We start from the raw sequence: 27,981 nt of genomic DNA, 5'->3' as shown, positions 1-27,981 counted from the left end.
AGAGAGAGACAGAGACAGAGACAGAGAGAGACAGAGAGAGAACAGGGGAAGGAGTAGAGAGAGAAGCAGACTCCCCACCAAGCAGGGAGCCTGATTCGCAGTTCAATCCCAGAACCCTGGGATCATGACCCAAGTCAAAGGGAGGGGTTTAACCAACTGAGCCACCAAGGCACCCCATTAATTCTTAATTAACCAATCATTTTAGCTCATTTCTATTGTCCTACCAAACTAGATTTTTAAAAAGCTTTGACTGCATTATCACATCATAGGGAGGAAAATAAAGCAGAGAAACCGCCATTAAGAGATTACTTTGCATACCAAGGAAATGTAAACAAATATCCCCATCACATGAAGACTTCAAGATCACACGGAGAACAGTGAGATAGAAAGATCTTTGCTTGTGGTACCCTACAGACTTCAACTGTATAAAAACACTTCTCTCCTCCTTCACATCACATAGCAAAATGGTTTCTTAGAATAAATCTTTATACTTCTAAATAAAACATGAAGAACCAAGGTGCCATTAAGTCATTCAGCTAATTATGACAAACCTATATTAATTCAATGTAAAGAACTGATTTTTAAAAATCCAACACACATAGGTCATCCACAAATGATTTTTCCCAGCTTTTCAAAGAAAACCTTCTGTCTAAGGCTGAACAACCTCACAGTCATTAGACACCATAAAATGAACAGGAATAGAAGTTCTGTATTCCAAATAATTATCTGAGGTTTCTTGAAGCCTCATACTTTCAGTTTCAACTAACTTATAGTCTAAAAAAGAAATTCTAGGAAAAAGGTTAAGAACTTTTCACTGTTCTACATGTTAATTTAGAGGCCACAAGAATTTATCTTCTATTTAGGACCATTCAGGTCCTAAAGAAAAGAAAAGATAGTCCTGGCAACTCTGAAAAGAACATATAACACTTGGCTTTACCAAAAGAAAATGCAAAAAGGTAAGTCATTTTATAAACACAATTCTTTTTTGGAGCATCTGGTACTATAAAGTAAAAGGAAACATCTTTCTCTGCACATTACTTATTAAACTATTTCTACTGAGTAAGCAAATTAGGAAACTAAGAGGAAAGGAAATAATAATTGGATAATATGTTAAAGTAAAAAAAAATTGGCTCATGTTATTTTTTTATTTTTTTAAAAGATTTTATTTATTTATTCATGAGAGAGAGAGAGAGAGAGAGGCAGAGACACAGGCAGAGGGAGAAACAGGCTCCATGCAGGGAGCCCGACGTGGGACTCGATCCTGGGTCTCCAGGATCACACCCTGGACTGAAGGCGGCGCTAAACCGCTGAGCCACCCAGGCTGCCCTCCTGTTAGGTTTTAAACCTAATAAAAGACCAAGGAAAGTTCAAAATGGTATAAAGGTAATTAAGGTGTTGAATTCTATTTTTTTTTAATGTGGAAAATATATTATAAATAAATAAATAAATAATGTGGCAGATTCTTGCATTTAGTTGTTTCTCTTAAAAGGCTCCATCAAAAAATAAATAAATAAATAAATAAATAAATAAATAAATAAATAAATAAATAAATAACTCCATCATTGGGACGCCTGGGTGGCTCAGCGGTTGAGCATCTGTCTTCGGCTCAGGGTGTGATCCTGGACTGGAGTCCTGGGATTGAGTCCCACATCTGGCTCCCTGCACGGAGCCTGCTTTTCTCTCTGCCTATGTCTCTGCCTCTCTCTGTGTCTCTCATGAATGAATAAATAAAATCTTTTTTTTTTTTTAAAGCTTCCACCATAAAACTAAACTGTCTGAAAATTATAAAAATTCAACAGAGAACACAAAGTGAATCTTACGAAACTAGTAAAAACCTTTGTTATAAATTACTCAAATAACCTTATAAATCTCCCAACTTTAATTCTGTTTAAAGAAATAGTTTTGTACTGTATAAATTTCAACTATCAAAAGGGCATAATTCAACAACTTTCTGGTTTTAAGTCCAAAATTCTAGGTTATAACAAAATTATAAAGTTTGGCTTTTTCGTTTTTTTAAGATTTTACTTATTCATGAGAGACACAGAGAGAGGATCCCCGTTTTGTTTTGTTTTTCAAGAATAAAACCATCGGTGTCATCAGGACAAGTCAGGAAGTCCAACATCTTAAAATGTTGCTCAGTATGTTGCAAAGAAGCATGTCTGGAAGCAACATATAAGTGAAAGGAAACGATCTGTTTTTCTTTTTCTTTTTTTTTTTTTAAAGATTTTATTTATTTATTCATGAGAGACACAGAGAGAGAGGCAGAGACACAGGCAGAGGGAGAAGGAGGCTCCATGTAGGGAGCCCAATATGGAACTCGATCCAGGATCCTGAGATCATGCCCTGAGCCAAAGACAGACACTCAACCACTAAGCCACCCAGGCGTCCCTGTTTCTTTTTAAAAAAAAATTGTTTTTGCCATTTTACATTTTTGAAATCCCTAGTATTTTCTCTTTCCCAAACAAATCCATATCCTGTAAACAGTGTTAGTTATATTAGAGATATTCTCTATCTGTACTGTCCACCGGGGTAGCCACTAGCAATATGTGGCTAATGAGTACTTGAATTGTGGCTTATGCGACTGAGAAACTAAATTTTTATTTTATTTGACCTGAATTAATTTAAGTGACACATGTGATCAGTGGTTACCCTACTGGACACTACAGTTGTTTAATGATGTCCTTGCATCAGTCATCACCCAAGTGGTGGTCTGTCTCGTCACCACTTACATGTTTCCAAATTCTTCTTTACGTATTCTCTTTAAACTCCTGTTGTAAGACTGAAGAGTGCAGTGGGAACAACATCACGTTAATTTTATAGATGGCTTTATATTCCTGAAGGTGGTTAATAAATCCAGCAGTAAGATTGATACACAATTTTCCTTCCTTAACATAAGCAATTGCATCTCCCTTGGAGAGCACAGTATTTGCATGGAAAATAACTTTTCCTCCACTTTGTAAGCTCCTGCCAATAAATTCTTTATTCCCGGGGGGGGGGGGGGAAGTATTGTATTTTAATCTAGATTATCTGTACTATCCAAGACTAAATATCTAAATGATCTATTGATAATCTAATGAAGTTTGGTCTAATAATTTGTTTTATACGGGTGATTCTATATTTCTGTAATACAAGTGACTCACTTTTCATAGCAGAATATAGACCAACTGAAGCAAACAACAAACTGAAGCAAAATTTTCTGCATCTGTTTGATGGAATAGGTTCTATCCTTGGCATCTATAGAAGGAAAGGGAACTCTGACTTCATGTTCTATATTAAGCCAGCCTGTGACCTGGAGGGTTGAAAATTATCCAGCTGGCCCAAGTTCTCATGCTGGAGGTCGAAGTGAAAGAGGAGGGGCCGAGTGGCCCAAAGGACTATTTGACTAGTGGGTGAATGGTGGGCTTACAACGAACACAGATAATCTTAAGAATCTCAGTGATCTCAGTGGCAGCCACATGAGGTAGAAGAGGGTTGGGAAGTCAATATCCACCTACCATGCTGCTGTTGTCTGCTTCCTCACAAGTCTCTCTGTACCCTGCAGGCTGCCTAGGCTCCAGGAGAAAGCACAACCCCAGTAACTTAAAAATACTATTTTTGTAATAATACATACATGATACTGAATTCAGTAATACAAAAGTGAAAAATAAATCTCACTTTTGTAACTGTTGCTCAGCTCTCATCAGCAAAGGCGACTGCTGCCAGTTTCTTATCCACCCTTTCCCTACTAAATATAACTTACTAGTTCAGCCACGCTCTGCTTGAATATTTCAGATTCAATACAAAATTAAAACCAAAAGGATATACAGCATTTTTACTAACCATGTCATAAATAATCACATCTTGCCACTCAAAAGATCTTCATTATCAAACTATCTAATTATTTAGACAAAATGCTGTATTCTTGACTCCTTAATCTGTAAGCTCCAGTGGGCTGGAACTACACCACTGTGTTAATATAACAGAAAGTATACCAGACTAGACTCCAGAAGACCTGGGGTGTAGGCTGGCCATTTACCAGTTGCGTGACCTTTAACTTTTACTCTCCTAATGTGTAAAATGTGGATATTACCTCATCTCTACCTACTTCACCGGATAAAAATGACCCAACATAGTAATACATGTGGAAGCATACTGGAAACTCTATATGCTACATAAATGTAAGGTATTGTTATTCATTTGTATCCTCATAGCAAGCAGTCCAAAGCTGACTAGATGCATTATAAATATTTACCATAAGCACACTCCTTACCACATAAATTAAATGCCATATTATATTAACAGAATTTTTTTCCTTTAGGTTCACTGAATGCATATAACAATCAAAGTTTCAATACAACATCTTTCTTTGGGGGAATATCTATGATCTCAAAGCTCTTCTTACTCATAATGAAGGGATGTAAATTATTTAGCTGGCTTCTTGACTTTCCTTTTATACTGAGGGAAAATTGTCCTAATAAGAAATAAGGGGGCAGCCCGGGTGGCGCAGCGGTTTAGCGCCGCCTTCAGCCCAGGACCTGATCCTGGAGACCCGGGATCAAGTCCCACGTCAGGCTCCCTGCATGGAGCCTGCTTCTCCCTCTGCCTGTGTCTCTGCCTCTCTCTTTCCCTCTGTATTGCTCATGAATAAATAAATAAAATCTTAAAAAGAAAGAAAGAAAAAGGGCAGGTATTTTATCAAATCCAGCAAGGTTATCAGTTTTGCCATATGAAACAAGAGTTGAGGAAGGGCCCAAAAAAGAGAGAACAGAGGTAGTTTGATGTATGAGAAGTCATTTAGAAAATACTGAAAATTAAGTCTGCTGCTCAACTAGAAAGCAGTAAGAGAAGTAATAAAGTCCTGATAAAATCTCTCTTCAACTTCTTTAGCACAGATGACAGCACTCAAAAACTTAAGAAAAAGCACAGAAAGGATTAACGGAATGGTTAATAAACATCTAAATCAGAGGGAACAAATGGCTGAGTACAGGAAAAGATTCTAACCTTTAGTAGGCTTTGTTGCAGGTTTTCCTTACCTCTTCTGCTGTACTAACATGTCGTCTCTGAGTTTTCTTGGGGCTCAAAAGGTTTCGACGACATGAACCACTCCAAGACGGACTTGGAACAGGCTTAATAGGAAACGATTTTTCATATGCAGACACATGGCAGTGATGGTTTGACTTTCCCGTAAAAGTGTTTGATAATCCACTAAAAAAAAAAAAAGAGTTTGTAAGTAAAGAACAGCAAGAAAATTGAACCTAGTGATTTTTACTTTCAACAAATAACAAAAACAACCAAAGTGTCAACAAAACCAACACCAACAGGGAGAACGGTGGATGTACCATTTGAGAGAAATGTACAAGAAATGATACATGGGTTGCTCTATCAGGTTCTGCTCTATCAGGACTTAAGATGTCCTAGATTGCTATACTATATAATTATCAAACATTTAAAATTGTATCTTTTAGCTTTATAGTTCCTTTGGTCAGGAACCAAAGACCTGGGCAGTATAACCAAAAAGTTGATCAGGTGAGACTTCTGAAAACCTGGGTCTGAGGTACCTAACATACACTTTCTATTTACTCACTACAGCCTCCTCCCCCAATTCCCTTTGAAAAGAATTATTTTAAGATTAAATATGCAAAGATGTATAAGCTGAAGCCCTTCAATGAAGTTTTTAAGCTGAATTTTAAAATTTCCTAAAAAACCAACAGATGGCTCCCTTCCTTCATTAAAAGTAACCAGAAGGCTTTCTCCTAAGCTACATCACTATGTCAGTTCTCCTCCTGGCCTATTTACCTCCTCTGAAGGAGAATTTTCTTTGTGTTTCTTTAAACTGTTTGTGTTCCCCAAATAATGGAAAAAACTGGCAGGAAAAATACTTCTGTGAACTTAAAACCCAGTCTTATCTCTAAGACTAGATTAATAATTTAAAGTTTTTTCTATGTGGTCTTTTTCATTTGTTATTGCCCAGCAAGTATGAGCTACTTGCTCTCAGAATACTAAATCTCCCCCGCCTTTCTTTTTGCTGAGGATGCAGAATAGAGATACATAGCTGATTAAACTGAATTCAATGAAATCAACTCTTTAAATAAGTACATTCAGTCTGGATCCAAATGCAATCAGACTAGGTGTAAAGAAATAAAAAAGCACGTATATACTCTCTCAAAGGGAAAAAAAGAGAAAGACAAATTAAGAGAGGAGGTGAGGGTGGGAGAGAAAATTGAAACAGGTGATGAGGATTAAGGAGTGCACTTGTGATAAGCACTGGGTGATATACTGAAGTGCTGAATCACTATATTGTATGCCTGAAACTAACATAACACCGTATGTTAACTGGAATTAAAATAAAAGCTTAAAAAACTCACTTACATGCTAACTCTTCAAATTACAATGGTTTTTATGTGTGTTAGAGTGGGGAAAGGAACAAGGAGTCAGAATTTCAGGAACAGAATTACTTCCTTAGGATGGGTGGATGCCACTACAAAAACAAGGCAAAGGCAGTACAATTTGTCTGGTGAAGATATAATGAATTCCCCTACATTGCCTTTTGTATTGATGCTTCCTAGAATGTGTGTGTTTAATGCAAAAGACTTTTTTCTAAATAAAAAACAGTGGGAGGGCATATTACGATGCCAGAAAGCAACAACGAAAGAGGTTGGGCCAAATACAGCAGTAAGCTTAAAGGAGCTCCCTGTGGCAAAAGCTGTGAAAATGTAAACATTAAAAGAATAATGATTGTAGTGGATCGAAACACACTGAATCTGGAATGACACTAAAAAAGAACAGAAAAATTCAGCTGAACCACATGAAGTGGCTATTAAAAAAAACAAATTTACTTTGAAAATTGCTAATGAAAAAGAAAGATCTAATCCTATCTCCTGCCTTTCCAGTAGATGTATTTCAGGATAACCAAACAACCCCACCTAATAAACTAATAAGGAGAAAAAAGCTCCCCTTCACAGAATGACTAATCAGTATAGAAGAAATGGTAACATTGGAAAAGTACTATTTCATTAACTCTAATAAAAACTATTATCAAGTCAAAGGTCAAAATGCACAAACTTCATAAGTTCTGGGGATATAACATACAATGTGACTATAATTGATAATACTGTTACTGCATATTTAAAAGGGAAGGGAGAAGAAATGGGTAGGAAATATCAGAAAGGGAGACAGAACATAAAGACTCCTAACTCTGGGAAACGAACTAGGGGTGGTGGAAGGGGAGGAGGGCGGGGGGTGGGGGTGAATGGGTGACGGGCACTGAGGGGGGCACTTGACGGGATGAGCACTGGGTGTTATTCTGTATGTTGGCAAATTGAACACCAATAAAAAATAAATTTATTATAATAAATAAATAAATAAATAAATAAATAAATAAATGTTGCTAAGGAAGTAGGTCTTAAAAGTCTTCATCACAAGAAAAAACTATTTTGTAACTATGTATGGTGACAGATGTTAACTAGACCTACTGTGATCATTTTGCAATATATATAAATATTGAATCATTATGTTATATACCTGAAACTAGTATAATGTTGTATGTTAATTTCACCTCAATTAAAAAGAATTATCCAATAAGGATTATCAAATGATATGAATAGCTATTAGGCTAAAGTGGAACTGGTCACTGATATAATGCTAAAGTAACATCACTTAGATTACATTCTAGTCGTCACAAGGGGGATAAAACCTAACTGTACAAAAGGACCAGATTGTTACCTCCCTAATCCAGAGGTTAATCCAGATCACTAATGAAGAGAACCCAGATTTGTAGGTTTTAATGTGATATAACACAGCACCAGCTTTTATTCAAGACAAAAAATCTAGTTTACAAAAAAAAAAAAAAAAATACAGAGGATATATTACAAAATAATACTATGAGGAAGAAACCTGTCAAATTCAAAAGGTGGAATATTATGTGAAAAAAGTCATGTCATAAGAAAAAGGGGATGTTCTAGATTGTAAAAGGCTTAAGGGCAATAACCACCACATTGAAAAAATGTAGGTAATGCAGAGAAAAATATCTGAAAAGATATGTACTAAGATATTACGGAGGTGATCTCTCACTGGTGGAAACATGATGTTTTACTTTTTATTTTTACCTAACTGTTATTTTCTGATTTTTTTTTTTTTTTTTTTTTTTTTTACAAACCATATGTACTTGTTAAATAATGTTATTTAAAAATAAAAAAACAACAGTATGGCCTTACTAGTAAAAAAAAAAATCTTTAATGATACATACAAAAAATCTTTAATGAAAACAAAATAGCATTATACATTTCATAGTATACATAGCATATATATTATGCTATATATAAGGAAAAGGAAAACAAGCATAGGGATAAGTTTGGAAGGAAACATACCAAGGGAAGAGGAATAAGATTATGAGGCATGCTCAAGGATCTTTAGCTTTACTGGCAATGTTTTAATTTTTACAATGTAAATGCATTAACGAATTCTTTTTTTTTTTTTTTTTTTGAATTCTTATGTAATTTAAAAATATATTAAAAAGTGGGGAAGATCAGCCCTGGGAGTACTGACACATTTTTCCAGAGTCCATGTGCTAATAATCATAAAATAAATGCCATCTCATTGGTTTCTATCAACACCAGAAAGTTTAGCATTGACTAAGCAGGAAATTATATGATCCCACATTCCTAAAATCTATCACCAGAGTAAAATTTAAGAAGTCATAAATAGTATTTTAAAAAGGAAATATTTTACCAATAAAGTTCCTAAGGGAAAAGTCTCTCAGCCAAACTTTATCTGTCTTTGATGGTGAGGGAATAGGTAGCACTTATGAAATTGGGCTAAAAAGGATAAATTTCTTTGTAACTCTATTTTCTAAGAGTAGTGTAGGTCTAGTTGACCAAGGCCAAGAAGTACAGTTTCTTTGGTTTAAGCCAGGTCTCTCTGGTCATGTGAGACCCTATAAAACATACTGATTACTTTGCTACTGAAGCTGTAGAAATTGAACGATTTCCACTTTAAGATTCATAATAGCCATATTAATCCCAAAATAATCAAATGCACCAAGATTTCCCTTAAAGCTCTCCTCTAAGGAGAAATTTTGGCTGTCCTCAAAATTCAGCACTGAGTAAATTAAAAGCTGAAGGTTTAAAATGGATTTGTCCATATTTTCATGGTTTAAGGTTCAGAAACAGTGTGCTTATATATATATATATATATATATATATATATATATATATATATAAATAAAATAAAATGCCAAAGTCAGCAACTATCTTATGGCCATTTTCTCTTATATCAGAGGAAAGGCTTGTGAACTAAGTGGCCAGAATACCTACCTTGAGGTCTTTCGGGTTTCGAGGTAAAGACTTCGGCTGTTCCTTGATTTTTGTAAAGCTGAACCTGATGCTGGAGTGGAATTTCTCCACTGGCCATTTGCACTCTGGCCAAAGGTTCTTAAATCTCCTGAGCCAAGAAAACTGTCTGAGGAAGGGTTGTCTAAAAGAATAAAAGTTTGAATAATTAGACAAATATCTTACAACAGTAATTTTCCATATGACTGCAACCATGTCCAACATTGTATTCCAAAGTAATGTGGCAAGCACCATGTCTCTCATGGAAGAAAGATCCCAGTCTCAACTGCCAGTAAAGTCTGCAGTAAGGGAACGTCTACAAACTATAATTGATTCAGCCATACTAACCTGAAAATTGATGAAGGAGCTGAATCCTGCCACAGCCATGTGCCTTATCTGCATCAATGTGACTCCGTGGTGTCCACCAAAAGTCAACATTTTACCCCAACTATATCTTGCAAGCACTCCCAGGCCTGGGCCTGAAAGAAGGTAGGCCAGACCAGTAAGAAAGCAGGTGGAGGGCCAAGGAGAATTGTAATTCAAATGAACAACAGTTATTGCTTAATAAGCAGCTGGTGTCACTTTCTTGTTTTTAATTACCATGTTCACGACTCGGGGGCTCTAAGAGCAAAGATAACCTTGTTGCTGCTTATTCTGGCTGGCTTATGGCAGGAATGACCCATCATACGCATCTGATTCTGGTATGATAACATTCGGTCACTTAATATCATAACCATCAGATATATCAATACTACCTATGATGCTTGTTACTGCAATCATCCTAAGTGAGGATTATTTATTATTTGATCTTCTGACTTGTGGCTTACAAGGTAGGATAAGAAAAGTCTCTTGAAATTTCAGGTAGAAATAGAATAATTTCTTTTCTTTCTTTTTTTTCTTTTCTTTTCTTTCTTTTTTTTTTTTTTTTTTTTTTTTAAGTAGGCTCCACATCCAGTGCAGGGCCAAACTCACGAGCCTAAGACCAAGACCTGAGCCGAGATCAAGAGTCAGATGCTCAACCAACTGAGCCACCAAAGCGCCGCAGGAATAGAATAATTTCTAAATTCACCTCTCCCTATCTGCAGGATCAGACAATTTAAAACAGTACCTTCAAAATAATTTCAGATGTTAAGTTATGAAACTCTGAGGAACACCAGTGGAAAAATGAGAATGATAATTCTCTACTTCCTGAATTTCTGCCTAATGCTAACATCATTTTGAAGATCTTCTCTCAAAGGATATAACTATAGAACTTTGTACAAAGTTATTTAAAATATTTAATGTAGCTTTTGATATTGTATCCAAAAGATAGGGTAGGTGACAAAAATAAGTTTTGTGCTGTTGTGATTGTTTGGTTATATTTGTTGTTATTTTTTAGAATCAGGATTATCAGGATTTGGGATAAATAAAACAGCAAAAAAATAAAAGCAGCATTCAGGGGTGGTATTACTACTAGCTGATTCACCAGTAGATGAACTTAATTTAATAAATTTACTTTCAAAATGAATTATAACCTTTTAGCTTTGTAATCAGTACCTATACTTAGCATCTATTACTATTATTTTAAGGAGAGAAACCAAGCTGATAAAAATGAGTTATCATTAAAGGACCAGAACATTTTAATCTTTAAATGCAAAGCAGTAACATCAGAAATCTGTCTTCTATACTTTTTTTTTGCTAAAATATGATGGGGAAATGATCTAACTAGAGATGTCTACTTGAGGAATAACTCTATTAAAAAATGCAAAATTACCCTGACAAGTGTGAAATTTGAGTGAGACCAAGGATAAGCCAGAGTTGCCTTCTTAACGGCATTTCACAAAGGTTTCAGCTTTTAAACACAAGGGAAAAAGCACAGCATCAGGCAGTCTGTTTAACTAGAACAAGGTGGTTCCATCTCCACTCAATGAAAGCAATGAATAGTCTTCTAGTGTTGATGCAATCAAAAGGGCTCAAGAGGAACCAACATCGATGGGGCTGCAGACACTCTTTTTTTTAGTGATATTTAAGCTGATTCCGTCATCGTTAAGAAATCAGATTGCAAATGCACAAATAAGACTCCTTATTATGTGCACATATGCAACACAAAACTATAAGGATCTGGGATCCCTGGGTGGCGCAGCGGTTTGGCGCCTGCCTTTGGCCCAGGGCACGATCTGGAAAACCCTGGATCGAATCCCACGTCGGGCTCCCGGTGCATGGAGCCTGCTTCTCCCTCTGCCTGTGTCTCTGCCTCTCTCTCTCTCTCTCTCTGTGTGACTATCATAAATAAATAAAAATTAAAAAAAAAAAAACCATAAGGATCTACACCAATAATTTAATTTTGGTTGTGTTCCAGTGATAGAATGATGGGTATTTTTCTACCTTTCTCTACAAATTTTCTATAAGGACAGGAAATACTTTTATGGACATAATGAAATAAACTTTATATTTTAAGAGAAGAATGTCAGGCAATCACAATAAAAGTAACCATCATCAGTTGCTCCTGTTAACTTTCAGGTTTAGTTATTAAAAGTAGCAGGATGCTTTAAGTCATCTACTAAATGACCGTTTGGCAATCTCATTTAACATATTTTCCAAAGATAAGATGTTGATAATGATTCTAAGCATGAGCAAAATCACTTCTTTTCATCTTAATCTACTTTTCTTTGTTTAGTGCTTAAAATGTTTTACTTTTCAATTGTGTTCTTAATAGAAGCAAGGTCCTGAAGTCTGACCAGTAGTAAATTATTAAAATAAAAGAGCTGCATTTTCTCTTTCTAAAAAAAAAATTTTTTTTAATAGTCTAATCTTAATGGATTAAGAAGCAGATTTTTTAAAAACTTGATATGGAGAAGAAAATTCAGTAAAGCAGGAAATGGTAAGCTCCAGACCCTGGATTCTAAAGTTTGGGGCTTTCCCATGTTTGTTTTCATCTTGATAGAAAAGAGAACAGCAAGAGAGGAGACAAACATCAAGACAGAATGAGAAGACTAAAGAAAGTAAACTGGAGACCCCCATCAAGCAATGAAGCTCAAGGTGACTGACCACAGAAATCAATGTGGGGATTATCAGAAAAGAATACATACGAAGGAGACAGCAGAGACAAAATTCTTAACAATCAGTTGGAATGGGTGTGACAAAGAAACGAAGTTTAAAGTGCACAGTAAAAGTAGATTTAAACTGAAGATTTTAAGAGAAAAGTATTTAAACCCTTGGCCTTCACAGATTTAAAATTCTGATTGTCAGAGCAACCCTGGAGGTCTATGACATGCCATACATTTGTTTGGTCAGGGATAAGATGAAACTTGGTAGAGGCACACAGCCGAATACTCTGCCTCAGGCTGTAAATTAGGGAATAAATCTAATAGCTCAGCAACCCCATTTCAATATGGCTCTGTTAGTCACAGTTACTATTTGCTATTCATCATGTATACAGTAACTGTTATGATTTTTTTTTTCTTTTCCTAAAAAATGGCCTTCAAGTGAGAGACAAAACTTCAGTGTAAGATTTGCTATGGGGATCAACTTAGGTATTAGGAGAAACAAAGGAAAAATGTACCTCTCAAGAATCATGTAATTGAGTAGAAAGCCAAGAATCTGGTTAAATACTATCATAGTCAAGAACATGAGATTTTGAGATGATCTTGGATATATCCTTTATGAATATTAAGGGTCTAATGAAATTTGAAGGAAAAAGGGCTATACATACAAATGTTTTTAAGTCATATTATTTATAATAGCTATAAACAGTGAGAGTGAAGGGGACCTAAACCATAGAGAAAATAATGAAGTAAATGAAGGCATAGGCCCATTATCCTAAATCATAGTCCCCTAGGTCCCACTGCACTTCTAAATTTAAAATTTTGGGGATTTTAGAAAGATAACTATATAAATACACACACACACATAAACGTACATACACACTATGTAACACTTCAAGATATAATTTGAAGGTACATCCTGTAATCAAACATATTGATGTATCTGCAGTGAAATATATAAGAAATATATAAATACTCATATTTACAGAGATAAATAGAAGACAAAATATAAATAGTTTCGTGTCAATTCATGTGGGTTTTGCCAAGGAATGATTTCAGGTCAGGTCAGTTTGGATGCCAAGTGAATTATAAAAAGAATTTCTGGTTTTCAGAACCTTTTATATTTTGGAATTGCACATAGAGCATTGTGAATGTGCATATCAGTTCTATGGATTACTAGAAATCAACAGAAAAAGGTAGACACGAAGAATAACATGTAAACAGATGAAAAAGTAAAAATTAGGCTAAAATGTTAGGCTAAAAAAGATGATATGTATTGAATCATACAATGTGTATCATGCAAGTACACACAGATAAGTTACACAGATAAGGCCACAGATAAGTTACACAGACAAGGCCACAGAGTTGAGTTGTTATGGTCAGCAGATTTTGAGTATAATTTTTATAAATAATTGTTTCTTATTAAGCAATTACTTTAAACTGTAAGTAAATATTATATCCAATGGTAAATCAACATATGAAATTATAAGCAAACACAGCCTGAGTTCAAAGGTATATATTAATGATCTCATTTCATTATCCACTCAACTGTCCTTCCCCTAGGATTAATAATGAACTATTCAACCAGATTTCAGGCTTTCTGCTCATCAGAAAGGCCTTTCCAATAATAATGATGGCAGAGTTACTTTCTGAGCCAGTTAACTGATTTTCCTATACAAACTATGCACATACTTTGCAGAGACCATTTCCCATAGCAACAAACAAAATCCAGAGCCCAGGGTACCACCCACCTAAATGACATTTAAATATAATATAAATCTAAAAGATCATCATACTAACGTCTTTTTAGGGGAGGAGATCTCATCTTGCTGACAAAGAATCCTGAGGAAGCCAAATAACAACAACAATTATTATTTGCATTTCATATTTATTATCTCAATTTATCCTTATAAAAATCCCATTAGGGCAGGTTCAGCAGTTCTATTAATATTCCCATATTAGTGGGAATGTGAGGAGACTGAAGCATTAAGAGTGATAAGACACGGGAAGGCATTATGGCAATATAATCTTCCTGGGTTCTCCTGCCAGGAAGCTAACCAACAAAAACCTCTTAGTTTCCCCAAGACAGAGCCAGAAGATCACTGGAAGTCCTAACCTTAGGAAGGGGGCAGATGGAAAGTCAGGCAGGCCATGGACTAGGAATAGCCTAGAGAATGCTGACTTCTGTCATGGATCACAAGCTGAACAGGCAAGCCCTTCAATATGCAAGCATGGCTGTGGCAGGTGCTAGACAAAAACATGTTAACATTTCCTGCCCTGATGGAGGGACAAGCTTGGGTAGAAATAATTTTTCAGGATTCATGGTTTCAAGCAGAATAGAAATAAGCTAACTCTGTGCTTTATATCAATCCAAAACAAATATCCTTTACATCATATACACATACCTCAAAAAAAAAAAAAAAAAAAAGCCCAAACCAAAGTTGTACTGCTTTCCACAATGACATAATAAACAAGTAAGAAAATGGATCTCAAAAAAAACTTTTTCATTAAAAATAAGTGGTTGAGACTAGGTCAGTAAAGTATTATAGCAACTCCCACCCCCCCAACACACACACACACACACACAGTGATGTTTTAGTGGAGAAAATACCATTTTGCTTTTGACAGTGTTTTCACTTTAGAGATGGTAAACAAACACAATTTGCTAGAAAGAAATCTGAATGGTACAACAAATGTTGTGACTCCAAGTAAAGTGTCATACCTGAATAATAATTTGGGTTACAAGCTGCACTTCTTGTTGAACATGTATAAGATCGGTCCAAATTTCCTTCCCTGGAAGGTAAAATCTAAACAAAGCAAAAGATTTTTCTTAAGTCATATTTTTGACAATAAAATGGAATAAAATTTATACTAGGAAAAAATGTATCATTAAACAAGATTGTGAGATATTTCAGAATTCAATATAACTATATTTTTACATATCATAAAGAAACTACATACTCATGAGAAAGGAAAATGCATAGACAATCTGATGAAATGAGTGAGGCTTCAAGGGGAAAAACAGGCAAAGTATCTGTTACACAACTTAATTCAAAGGACGCTCATTAAAAGGTAAATATGCACGTAGTATACTCTGTTCTAAAAGCCAGTTGTATCATTTATGAAAGAGGATGACAAAATGCATCTGATTTTGAATCTTTGGATAACTTCATACAGAAGTTCTTTATCTGGGTGGGGCTATACTCCAGTAACAATCTGGAAATGTGTGGCTATACATTCAGTTACCAAAAATCATTATTAGGGGCAGATGCTACAGGTATTTAGTGCCCAAGAGCCAAGAATGCTTAGCATTCTGCTTTGCTTGAGAGAGATTCACACAGTAAAGAACTGTCTTTTCCATATTAGTAACAGTTTTCCTACTGAGAAAGATTGTTCTATTAACAATGCTCCTCAGACCTTAATGTGTAAATAAACCAGCTGGAGCCTTTTTTTTTTTTTTAATGTTTTAATTTCCGCATAGCTAATATATAATGTTACATTGGTTTCAGGTGCACAACATAGCGATCCAACTTTTCTGTAGGTTATGCTATGCTCACCATAAATGTAGCTATTGTCTGACATACTATACCCCCCGTGCTGTGTGCCTTTTACTTCTGTGACTTACTCCATAACTGGAAGCCTGTTATCTCCCACTGTCCTTCATCTATTTTGTTCTACCTCCTTCCCCACAACCATCAGTTTGTTCTCTGTATTTACAGATCTAATCATGCTATTTATTTGTTTTTTAGATTCCATATATTAGTGAAATCATGAGATATTTGTCTTTCGCAGTCTTAATTCACTCAGCATAATACTCTCTGAGTCTACGCCATACTGTCATAAATGGCAAGATCTCATCCTTCTTTATGGCTGCATAATATTATACTGCTTATATGTATATTACATCTTTCTTATTCATTCACCTATCAATGGACGTTTAGGCAGCTTCCGTGTTTTGGCTATTGCAAATAATGCTGCAATAAACATAGGGGTGCATACATTTTTTTTTATTTAGTGTTTTCATTTTTCTTGGGTAAATACCCAGTAGGAGAATTATTGGAATATGTGATATATCTATTTGCCAGCTGGAAAATTTTAAAACTGTAGATTCTGATTCAGTAGGTCTGGGGTGAAACCTGAGATTCTGCATTTCTAACAAGCTCCCAGGGGATGCTGTTGCTGGTGGTCCTTTACAGCACAGGGAAATCTAGCACCTCTGTATACTTACATATTTCCTCCCACTTAATGCTCAGCAACTTTAAGACACTAGTTTAAAAGAACACTAACCTGTGTTTCAGTAATTGTAATATGCACAGGAATAATAAAAAGTTTTCTAAAAGATACTGTTCTCAAAAGACTCATACACAGCCTAGTTCTTGTCTTTAATATATCATACAAAATTGAAAACACTAGAAATATTGATCCTAAAGAGTTTATATATGTTTATCCTTTTGAGTATGGCATTTAAATTATATCAGATGAAAATTTAAGCCAAAGTAATTCATTAACTAAGGGAAGAAAATTATTCCTAACCTGATGGTCAGAAAATGAAAGGTGGTCCTCTGGAAAACTTGTCTGTGCCAGGAGATGGGTTTTGAATATGGAGTTGTGGTTCACTAAAGTTACTTCTCCAGCATCCATCCTCATCCTATCAGCAATATCATCTGGGGAAAGAATCCAAATTAATTCAAGTCATATAATTCCTCAATAACTACTTTCCTATGAACAAATCATTTCACCTAATAAAAATGACTCCCAAAGAACATCTCTATATTCAAATACAACCCTTCTTTTATAACCATTGGCCAGAAATCTCAAAATGTCATGGTCAAAAAAGAGGCCCATGTGCAGAAATTGGCTCCTCTGGAATTTACCAAGATCACCTACCAAAAAGTTGAAAACTTGTGCAAGTATAGAAAAAGATGAACTCAGGATGCCTGGGTGGTTCAGTGGTTGAGCGTCTACCTTTGACTCAGGTCATGATCCCGGGGTCCTGGGATCGAGTCTCGCATCAGCTCCCTGGGGGGAGCCTGCTTCTCACTCTCTCTCATGAATAAATAAAATCTTAAAAAAAAAAAAATCCGAACTCAAAGTTTTAAAAATTTTCCCTAAAGAAACTCTGAATGTTTCAACTGTAGAAAAAAAATTAATTATTATAAAAAGAGAGAAAGAAATCTCACCATTTAGAAACAATCACTGTTAACAATTATTTATTTCCTTTGTCTAACTCAAAAGGGTGCTTTAAAAATAAATCCAGGGATCCCTGGGTGGCGCAGCGGTTTAGCGCCTGCCTTTGGCCCAGGGCGCGATCCTGGAGACCCGGGATTGAATCCCACGTCATGCTCCCGGTGCATGGAGCCTGCTTCTCCCTCTGCCTGTGTCTCTGCCTCTCTCTCTCTCTCTGTGTGACTATCATAAATAAATTTTTAAAAAAAATTAATCCACCTGAACTTTTTGTGTGTGTGCAAAAAGTATCATTTATTCATATGGCTCTTAACAGGTTATCAGCTCAATTACTATAATGCTACGGCAGAGCCTTACTTTATAACCACCTTTGAAATCTTTGTTAGTACGAAGAACTAGAACAAAAACAAATGAGAGGACAGAACTCAGTGACTTACACTGACATCAACAATTAGAGTAAAAGGGAAACAAATGATCAGGGCAGAGAGAAGATAGACTAAGAAAAAGGAAGAAACAGAAAGAAGAGAGAAGACTAATGTGACTTTAAAAGAAGCACATGGAATTATAAGAAATAACTATAAATTGTTCAATCTATTTCTGATTGGCGACTAGTACTGACCTTGTATTGGTCCCCTTTATAGAGAGAAAGAATCATGAAGATTGGAAGATGTTGCAATCACAATTCTCAATGCTACTAGCTAGATGAAATTTACCTTCATCAAATTGTTTATCATACGAAAGTTGGTATGACATAGTATGAAAGAACAAGGACTCTGGAACCAGACTGCCTGAGTTTAAATTCTGTTTACTGGCTCTGCCAGTATAGTTGTTTCTTAACCTCAGCTTCCTTGATGATATTAGGCACCCATGTAAGGCAGTTGTAAAAAAAACTAATTGAATTAATATATTTTAAGTACTCAGAACAGGGCCTGGCACATAGTAAATGTTTGCTAGTATGCATCTGGCTTTTTCAATACAATGAATGAGAAAATGTTTCCAAATGATGCTATAAACAATGTCTCAACCTAAAGAAAATTGTCTCATGTTACGTTGTTACATAATTAGATTGAGACCTCCTTTAAGATCATTATTAAGCACAAAAAAGCAAATAGTGAAAATGTAAAAAAAAAAAAAAAAAAAACCAACCCACAAACATTCTTTCGATTCAACTTAACTAATCAGAATAACTAAAAAGATTCAATTACTACTTCATAGTCAGACTTACCCATGTCAGGTCTCTTCACATCACTGACGTTAGCAAAGATACAAAGTCCTATGAAAGAAGACAGAAAACAGAAATGTTACATACTGAAACACCTCCTGCATATAATTATAGAACAGGAAGTCACTCCCAAGTGACATTTGTGTTCTTTGTAGAGAAAACTATAAGGTGGTAATAAGGAGAGATGACTTGATGGAAGAGAATAGAAACTAAAACTAGAGGAGGCGATTCCAAACATTTCTGAACCCTGAGTTATATTAAACAGCAATTATGGACTACTCCTAGAATCACAGACTATTACATCAAGGAGTTGGGAGTGCCAACCCTTTGGAGATTAATTTGCATATGCTCATAAAGTTAGTCAGGGACTGCACTGAAATTACAACCTAGAAATTCTTTGCAACCCACTGCTGTATTACCACATGCTAAACCATTTTATAAACAAGTAATAGATCTTAGGGTGATCCCATTAGACTTCTCTTCCATATGTTTTAGTCAGCGGCCAAACATAAAGCTACTGATATTCTAAGAACAATCAAGGAATACTTCTCAGTTGTACTTTTTCTCCCATCATTAATCAAACTGTTACAAACCAAAGTCCTTTTGCCTACATGAAATTATTTTTTCCTCTGATGTACCTAATCCGCCCCCGCCCCCAAAAGGAATTTAAAAACCTAACTACTTGGAACTCGGATAATAAACATACCATTGGCACATAAGCTTCTTGGCACATCTAAGAGGAAACTAGGGATGGTAATACTCACACTTACTATAATCATAATCTTATATTTTTAAGAAGATTGAGCACTTCATCAACTTTCATTTATCATCAACTTTATCAATACCAGTATCAGGGCTTCAATCCACTAATGAGACCAGATAATGATAATAGGTATTCCTTATGAGCACAATAACACACAAAGAAAGCCGGCTTGAGCTTTTCTTGGCATAGCTACAGACTAAGCAGAGTAATCATCTGATTACGAGCCTCGTTGGGGAGGATTCCTAAATAACTTAAGCCTTATATTTAGGCTTCAAGTACGTTTCCAAATGCTCAACTTAACAAAAGGCTTCTATTTGGAAATTCTCCAGGTTATTTTTTTCCCCTTCTTCCATTTTAAATGAAGAATTCCCTGGGTTCCACATTAAGGGGAAAAATATCCCATCAACCAGTAAACTAGCAGTGGCTTTTTCTCATTTCACCTCTTTAGGCTATTTCATACGTGTCCTCACTAGCCTTTTTTCTTGATTTAAGGAGAATGCCAATTTAAAAGTGTGGTGCCTAGTAGAACAGTCCCATGTTACTTCCTTTGTATTGTTAAGATAGACGTAGAGGGAAGGAAGCAAGAAATTAAAGAATTTTACAGACTATGTCCAGACGGGTTAAGTGATTTGCCTGGAATCACATAGATGGGGGCAAAGAAAGATAAAAATCCAGGGCACCTTAACTCCCAAGCAAATGTGTTTTCAACAAACACCACAAAACTTAGTATCCTATAACAGATCTTCATCAAGGATTCATACACTTTGGCAAAATGAAAGTAATTCTCTGGGGGATGGTCATGGGGGATTCCACGCTGTTTCACAATTTTAATAATTAAAAGACTCACATTTACATTTTAATACAAATACACCCAGCTTCTTCCATGTGCTTATGTTACTTTCTTTTTGCCACTTGCATTTACATTAGAAGTAGAGATATTTTGCTCCAAGACTCAACATGAAATGCTGGATCTGGAAACTCTGATGCCACCAAATTCCCGCGAGCCTAAGAATGTTTCCATTTTAAGAAAAGTATCCTAATAACGGTTCCCGGTTTGCACTGGTCATTAATTTACTGAAGGAATATAAGCTGTTACAGGTGTTCAGGTGAAGTCAAGTTAATAGCTGAACACAAAATATTAGGAAATCTGAAAGAGAGAGAGAAAAAAAAAAAAAGATGGCCAAGTCCTGACAGTATCAGAATGTAACAGGTATAGCAAAACACGTATAATCTTACAGGCGAAGAAGTGGTTATAAAAGAGAATGTTTACAGTTACGATGGCTAGTTACTAGAAAGTATACAGACTGAGGAGAGGCAATTGGCTTTATCCAGGACCAAATGTGGTTAGAATAATTTATGATACGAGAAGGGCGTGGAAGTGATCTCAACTCTGTGTGTATGATACAGTTTGCAGCATATCATCGTGTGTCCGGGTCTCTCCTATTTGTGTCTATAATCTCTCCCACTTAGACTAACGCCTTAACACTCAAGCGCCTTAAAACACTAAGCATTCCACCTCTCCAGGACACGGACATTCCGTGTGCGCCAGTTACACGCGACGCACTAGGCACACGAAGATGAGTCAAGAACCGGTCCCTGCTGCTGCTGCAAACACTCACTGTGTCCTGGGGGTAGGGGGAAAGGGGGAAACCGGATCCATCAACAGATCACTCCTAGCAAGAAAAGTAAAGCTGGTGCAGCTGGCAGGAGGCGTGGGAGTCCCGTGAAGGAGAGGAAGAGACTTTTCAAAGCAGTAGTCAGAGGGTTACATCACCTTAGCCCGAAGTGGGAGAACCTGTTTTTTAATCCATTCTGCTCCCTCCAGATTTAACTCCGCTGATGGGTGACATAGAAGACCGTGTTTGCAGGCGGGATAATCAATGGGAATTGGGCAAAAAAAAAAAAAAAAAGAGAGACTTCCCAAGATTAAAAAAAAAGGGGGGGGGAATGAGGCTTCCAAAATGGGACTGGGGAGGGGAGGCGGGGGTGGGGGGCGGAGAGAAGGGATCTCTAAGTTGGAAGATCTCTAAGTTGGAAGGGACCGTGAAGAGAGATGCTCAAGGCTTCGCGGGGACTGTAATTTCAAAGGCAGGGGAACCTGTCTTTCAGCAGGAGCGCTCAGCACAGTCATCCCTGCACAGGACGAAGATTTAGGAGCCGATGGGATCCTACTGCACCCGCGCCATCCAATTAGAACAAAGGCCCTCAGTCAAATAGGTGGGCAGCCTGGGGAAAGAAGGCTCCATGATAAACTTCACGGGCATCCCCACCCCCACCCCCACCCCCACCCAAGTGTGCCCAGCGTGGGATGAAATGGCCTTAATAATAAAGGCTGACTCCAAAGTGATAAAGGAGCTTAAGTCCTTGCACACAAGATAGGGAAAATACTGCAGAGGCACCGATAAACAGAAATCACCAAGCTCAAGACAAGCCGGGCACCTGTCCAGGAGGGATCGCGCTGAGAGACGGTTCGGGGGGAATTACCCGGAGGCGATGAGCCAGGTAAGCGGACCGCGGCGGGCACCGGGGTTCTCATAGCCCGGGCGGGGGCGTCCGGCCGTGTCTGTCCGGTGGCGACACTAAGCGGTCATCCCACCTCGGGGGAGGACACCGCAGAGTAAGAGAGTTGGAGGAATGTTTACGCGAGACGCAGAAGTAGTCGAGAGAAGGGCCACCGAGGTCTCGAGGGAGGCGGGAGGGGAAGCAGGTGTCCGGGAGAGCGGAGCTTCCCGCCGCGCGGCGCCCCCCCCACCCCCCCCCCCCCGCGACACGAGCCCCGGCCCGGGCGGGGGCGCCCCCGGATCCCGGCCGGCCTTTCTCCCCCGCACAGCTCCCCGGGATGCGGGGCGCGAGGTCACGGCGCTGAGGAGGGCGGGAGCGGGGAGTCGGGCCTCTCCCCGGCCCAGGAGAAAGGGGCCTTGAGGGAGCGGCCTCGGGAAGCCGACTTAACGGCCGCCCGCCGGATCGCGGCCCGCGGAGCGCGGGGGGGAGGGGAGGGGGTCCCAGGGGGCGGGGCGGAGGAAAGAGCGCCGGCCCCACGGCCCTCCCCGCTTCCGCCCGGCCCAGCCCAGCCCGCTGGGCCCGGCCCGGCGCTGCCTCCCGGCCCAGGCTCCCTCCATCCTCACCCCTCCCCCAGCTTCCCGCCGCCACTCACCGAACCGGAACCGGCTGCTATGCGAAGGGGTTTCCGGCCGGGCGCGGAACGCAAAACCCGGGAACCGCCGCGAACCGGAACAGCCTCCACAGCACCGGAAGAGCCGCCCGGTGGCTGCAGCTGCGGCGGCGGCGGAGGGGGCGGGGGAGGGGAAGGGGGAGGAGGGGGCGGGAGGTCAAAGAGCAGAGTTGAGGACCCGGGGAACGCCTGCGCAGTGCGGCCAGGCCCGAGCAGCGCCCAAGGCTGAAGGCAGGGTTCCCCTGTCCCCCTTTCAGTTTGGGGGGTTTTTCTCGTTCCCGTTCCCGTTCTCGGGGTTACTGTTAGTGCAGCCGTCGTCCTTCGCTGTTTTCTGTTCCCTCGAGCCCCTGGCGCGCCGTCTTCTGGTTCCGCTGGGCGATTTTTGCTTTCGCTCTGGTTTCCATGGCAGCTTTCCGCCGTGGCCCGCCCGCGGTCGGCGGGAACGTGCGGCCCCCGGGACGGACGCAGACCTGAGAGCCGGAGCGAGCGCTGCATCGGGTTTCACGGAGACTCACGCAACGGTGGTGCTTACAGTAGCTGTGGGAAGCGGGCGAGGCGAACCGTTTCAGGGAGGGGCACGTCCTCTCCCACAGTCGCCAAGGGCATGGCAAATGTGGGGCGACGACACAAGTTTCCTAACTTGCAGTCCTGTACGCTTTTACGTCACGTTATGCTCGAATGGCCATTGGGAAAAAGGAAAAAGGGGGGCGAAAAAAAAAAAGGCAGCATTTTTTTTTTTTTTAGGATTAGCTTAGGTCAGGCTCCGGAAACATGGAGAACTTTGCACGACTCTGAGGGAGTTTGAAACCTGGGCAGAGGTGTGAGGGGAGCTACTGGGCAGAGTCCGCCGGAGACACAGGTGTCGGTCACCCTGTGAAGGACTGAATGGCCCAGGTGGTGGCCCTCTGGCTGAGGTGGCTGAGGTGACTGACGTGTAGCCCGTGAGATTTTATTTATGTATTTATTCATGAGAGTCACAGAGATAGAGGCAGAGACGCAGGCAGAGGGAGAAGCAGGCTCCCCACAGGGAGCCCGACGCGGGCCTCGATCCCGGGTCTCCAAGGTCACGCCCTGGGCTGAAGGCGGCGCTAATCCGCTGCGCCACCCGGGCTGCCCCCGCCCCCAGCCCTGCTTTTAAAAAGGAAATAATGGGGAGAAATATGTTAGTTCATTCAGACTTTTTACCAAGTCCTTCAGCTTGGCCTCTTGACCCTAGAATCTAGGAGTCTTGGAGAAATGCTTTTAAAAAAAAAAAAAAATTTTTTTTTTTTATTCATTTATTCGAGAGAGGCAGAGGGAGAAGCAGGCTCCCTGCAGGGAGCCCAATGTGGGACTAGATCCCAGGTCTCCAGGGTCGCAGCCTGGGCCCAATGGAGGCGCTAAACCGCTGGGCCACCGGGGCATCCCAGAGAAACCCTTGTGAAACCTCCCAGGTCTGAGCGCAGTCTTAGAGCAGGGGAGCCTGGGGGGGGGCGGGGGGAGGGCCACCTTTTACCTAGATGCTCACTGAATCCAGGAGCTCTTGCCCTGTCAAATGCATAAAAGTATATTATTTGTACCACTTCCTGTGCTGATATTTTATGTGGTCATGTCCCAAGGCCTTCAGGACGGGGCAATACCTGACCCATGACCGTTTTGTCCCAACTCCATCGTTCCACAGATCTATTCATATGGATTAAACTGCATCTCTATTTCTAGGAGAAATACAGCCATGCGTAAAGAGGAATTTCATCTGAAATTTTTCATGTGTGTGATTGAGTCTCGCGGGTTAGTCAGGACTCCTCAGAGCACAGGTACCATGGTCTCCTGATCACACTCCAAGGACAGATGGGTTCTCTTGCAGGGAGTTTCAAGGCAAGACGAGACACTTATTGGTCTAAATGTAGGTGTTAGGGGCCAACTGACTTCATCCGTTCCATCTCCACTGTAGTAAAATATTTACCTCTGAGTCATGTCTCTTCCTCATACGAGTATCAGGCGAGATTTTGGCCTGATGTGTGGGAGTAGGCCCAGGCAGCCCAGGCAGGTAAGAAGGATGGACCTGGGAGTTGAGGAAGAACAGGATTTATAGCATGTGAGCAGGTAGTTGACTTCTCTGTCTTTTGTGGGCCCGTCTGTCAGGAGTCCTTGTTACAACTGTAATCGACACTCTAAGACCTATAACCTAGTGTCCCAAGAAAAATTGCTTTCTATTCCACCACACACTCGGAGTAGCTAGTTACATGTTCTGCTTTTCTCTCATTTATGTCAAAGGAATAGAACCTTTTTTAAGGTAAGATAGTTGTTGAGAGGGGTCATCGCTTCTCTAATTTTTCAATGGATTATGGGGGGAAAAGGCCCTGGACAGCTGAGAGTTACAGAGGAAATGAAAGAGAATAAGTAAGACTCTCTTCCCTGGGTCCCACCTTGAGGGTGACCTAGAGATATTGCTTCTCAGCTCGGGAAGCTTCAACTTCCAGCATGCTCATACAAAAGCCACCACCTGAGACAGACGACTTGAAGCATCTACATGCTGTGGATGATCCAACCACCAAGGAAGGCATACCTATTTTGAAAAATGGTGAGGCATGTGGTTAAGCAAGGGGGTGGGGAAAGGTGGAAAATGAAGTTTATGCATACATTATAAATTAGGATACAACTACCAAATTTGAAATATGAATTAAAACACAGAGGAGAAAATTTGTGTGGGGGGGGGATGAGGGAGACAGAGAGTAGGAGATCACCTGGGAAACTATAGAAAGAGGGACAGTGCTTTCTATGAAAAACAGCTCAATTTAATCAGTAGCTATTCAGTTGGCTTTCTCATGCCTATAAGGCACTAATCTAGTTTATCCTATTACCAGCAAACCTGATGTATAAAAATATGAAACAAAAAATGGATTACACAAAGGAGTTATTATATTACAAAGTGATTCCAAATATTGTAAAATATACTCACCTTAGGAATCCATTTAATAACAAATTTCTCCTGTATGTTTCAAATAGTGTTTAACTTGTAAATAATTTGTATGGAATGTTGGAAACATCTCCCCATTTCCTCTCAACTGAAATACATCTGTGTTGGAGTCCATTCATTGCAAACATTTCTTGAGTTCCCACTGTTGTGCCCAATAACATGCTAGAAATGATAGAGACATTGTAAAAATTACATTAAAGAACATAACTTTGTCATTTTTCTAATAGTTGCCAGTTTGAAAATGCCTTACTGAGTCCCAACTGCTCATATTTGAGGAAGAAATTCAAGTCAAAAGTGGTCTTCCTCAAGATGCAAACCAATTCATTGGCGTCATCAGTCTCAGTACCTGTGAAATTTATAGCAATCCTTATTCAATCATTTTTTCAAGCAGTTACTATTCAGTCATCACACTTCAATAGCAGTACATCTCCTCTACGATAGTACATGAGATGATGAGCTAGACACTTTCCCTTTCCCCCAGGGGCCTGTGATCAGAAGGTGATAACATAAGATGGGGGGGGGGGTGATAGCTTTTGTTCAAAATGTTGAATTTCAAAAGAGGATGCCATGGAGAGGCAGGAAAGGGAGGGAGCAGCTGACCACCCCTTAGGCAGCGTTCACTCTGGCAGGGCACCATCGCAAAGTCCTAAGCTTCGTGATGCACAAACTATAGCTTAATTTAGTCTCATTTTAGTGAACCTAGAGTTAATCATGCTCACAAGAAAATGGTTTATACACAAGAATACCAACTTATTAAGATATTGGAGCAATATATATCTATATGACAACTGTGTAGTCGGTGTCCCTATGACAACTGTGTGTAGTCGGTGTCCCTTTAATCACACTTGCTTTGCCCATCCATAAATAGCTGCTAGTTACAAGAAATAAGCCTAGCTTGTGCCCCTGTCCCACAGTTCCTTGAATTTGAATAGACTATTTCTTATTTGCCCTATCTTCCCTGCTTTTCCCATTCTCATGTTGCTCTATACCTAATACTCACCTCAGAACTCCTTAGCTCTGATCTATTTGGTGCCTTTTCTGTGGTTTGAATTCAACAGTATCCCACAAACAAAATTCTGATGTTAACTTCTGCCTTTAAACACTGAGGACTCAGGTAGGAGTTACAGTGAACCCTTCCAGCTTTCCCACTAGAGATGGAGAATCAAATGTCTTCCCAATTAGTCCCATTGGGACCTCTGTTCCTCCTTTTCTGCCTTTCTCCCTGCCTGCCTCCCTTCTTTCCTGTCTTCCCTCTTCCCTTCCTCCTTTTCTTTCTTCCTCTCTACCTCCCTCCTTACTCCTTCCAAGAAAATTGGTTGAGCACATACTGTGTCAGGCACTGTAGTTGGCACTAGGAATAGAGCAGCAAACAAGTACATTGCTTACTGTCATCAAGTTTATAGCCCTGTGGGAGTAAGATGGCAATCAGATCATCACACACAGATCATTAGAATGATGCTAGTAGAGTGAAAATAATATCACATAATTAGAGTATAAATACACGGTAAGTAAGCAGACGTGAAAAGTTGGAAAAACCATTTCTAAGGAAGACCTGAAAAAGGAGTATGTAACAGCCAGGAAAAGGGGAAAGAAGAGCTTTTTGGGAAGGACAGTAGGATCTGAATTGAGAGTTTGGGGATGCCTAGGTGGCTCAGCAATTGAGCATCTGCCTGTGGCTCAGAGTGTGATCCCCTAGTCCTGGGATCGAGTCCCACACCGGGCTCCCTGCAGGGAGCCTGCTCTTCCTCAGCTTGTGTCTCTACCTCTCTGTGTCTTTCATGAATAAATAAATGAAATCTTTAAAAAAAGTGAGAAGGAGTTTGGCTCATTGGAGGAGCAGAGAAGGCCAGTACAACTTGGGTGAGAGAAGAGTAGCTGGGGAGTGAACTATAAAGATAGTGTAAGAGCCAAATCATGCTGTGCCTTCTAGGTCTTACCATTCCTGAGCTGTGAGAACTCACTGAAGAGTGACAGGATCTGGCTCCTGGGTTGAGGATGACTTGGCAAGAGAGATTATGTGCTCTGACGGGATTGGAAATGCCACTGCCTGGCTCCTCTCCATGCAGAGCATGAGTGAGAAAGTCATGCCATCAAACAGCATGGTTGGCAGGGTGAGCCCAGAGCTACCGATGCCACAGTACCCCAAACCCCTAGCCTGTGTCCCTCTGCTGCTATCAGCCTGAAGAATCCCTAGGCAGTCCACATGAGGCTGTGTGTGGACAAGCTGACCTCTAATCCTGATGGAAAATGGAACACATTTCTAATTTCACACTTGGTGGAGAAGCAGCTGCTGTTACTATCTTCTCAGACTCCCTGTCCCTTAGAATAGACCAGCTCTGCTTGTACTGTGATGAGG

The 27,981-nt window shown here is 39.5% G+C and overlaps 2 protein-coding genes across 11 annotated transcripts in view; one reads left to right on the top strand and one right to left on the bottom strand.

The window, feature by feature from the left end:
• Positions 1 to 23,275, bottom strand: part of SENP1 (SUMO specific peptidase 1) — a 56,030-nt gene extending 32,755 nt beyond the window's left edge. The window contains exons 1-8 of one of the 8 annotated variants that reach the window (XM_072798164.1): positions 21,982 to 22,249; positions 20,345 to 20,644; positions 18,738 to 18,785; positions 16,862 to 16,992; positions 15,051 to 15,135; positions 14,129 to 14,170; positions 9,291 to 9,450; positions 5,013 to 5,184 (exon numbers count right to left, since the gene is read on the bottom strand). In XM_072798164.1, coding sequence (XP_072654265.1) covers positions 5,013 to 5,184; positions 9,291 to 9,450; positions 14,129 to 14,170; positions 15,051 to 15,135; positions 16,862 to 16,992; positions 18,738 to 18,741 — 594 coding nt within the window. In that variant the 5' untranslated portion in view covers positions 18,742 to 18,785; positions 20,345 to 20,644; positions 21,982 to 22,249. Of the gene's footprint in view, positions 1 to 5,012; positions 5,185 to 9,290; positions 9,451 to 14,128; positions 14,171 to 15,050; positions 15,136 to 16,861; positions 16,993 to 18,737; positions 18,786 to 20,344; positions 20,645 to 21,271; positions 21,408 to 21,936; positions 22,251 to 22,651 lie in introns of those variants that run through there. The other 7 variants (XM_072798163.1, XM_072798159.1, XM_072798161.1 and 4 more) reach the window with 7 other exon arrangements.
• Positions 21,862 to 27,981, top strand: part of PFKM (phosphofructokinase, muscle) — a 44,837-nt gene continuing 38,717 nt past the window's right edge. Inside the window, exons 1-3 of one of the 3 annotated variants that reach the window (XM_072798155.1) lie at positions 22,873 to 23,190; positions 24,368 to 24,462; positions 25,107 to 25,229. In XM_072798155.1, the coding sequence (XP_072654256.1) occupies positions 24,381 to 24,462; positions 25,107 to 25,229 (205 nt within the window). In that variant the 5' untranslated portion in view covers positions 22,873 to 23,190; positions 24,368 to 24,380. Of the gene's footprint in view, positions 22,000 to 22,872; positions 23,194 to 24,367; positions 24,463 to 25,106; positions 25,230 to 27,981 lie in introns of those variants that run through there. The other 2 variants (XM_072798154.1, XM_072798157.1) reach the window with 2 other exon arrangements.

Source organism: Canis lupus, chromosome 25, assembly GCF_048164855.1.
Source record: "Canis lupus baileyi chromosome 25, mCanLup2.hap1, whole genome shotgun sequence".
Lineage (NCBI taxonomy): Eukaryota > Metazoa > Chordata > Mammalia > Carnivora > Canidae > Canis > Canis lupus.
Note: the sequence above shows the minus strand (reverse complement) of the source record. Positions and strands in the feature narration are given on the sequence as shown.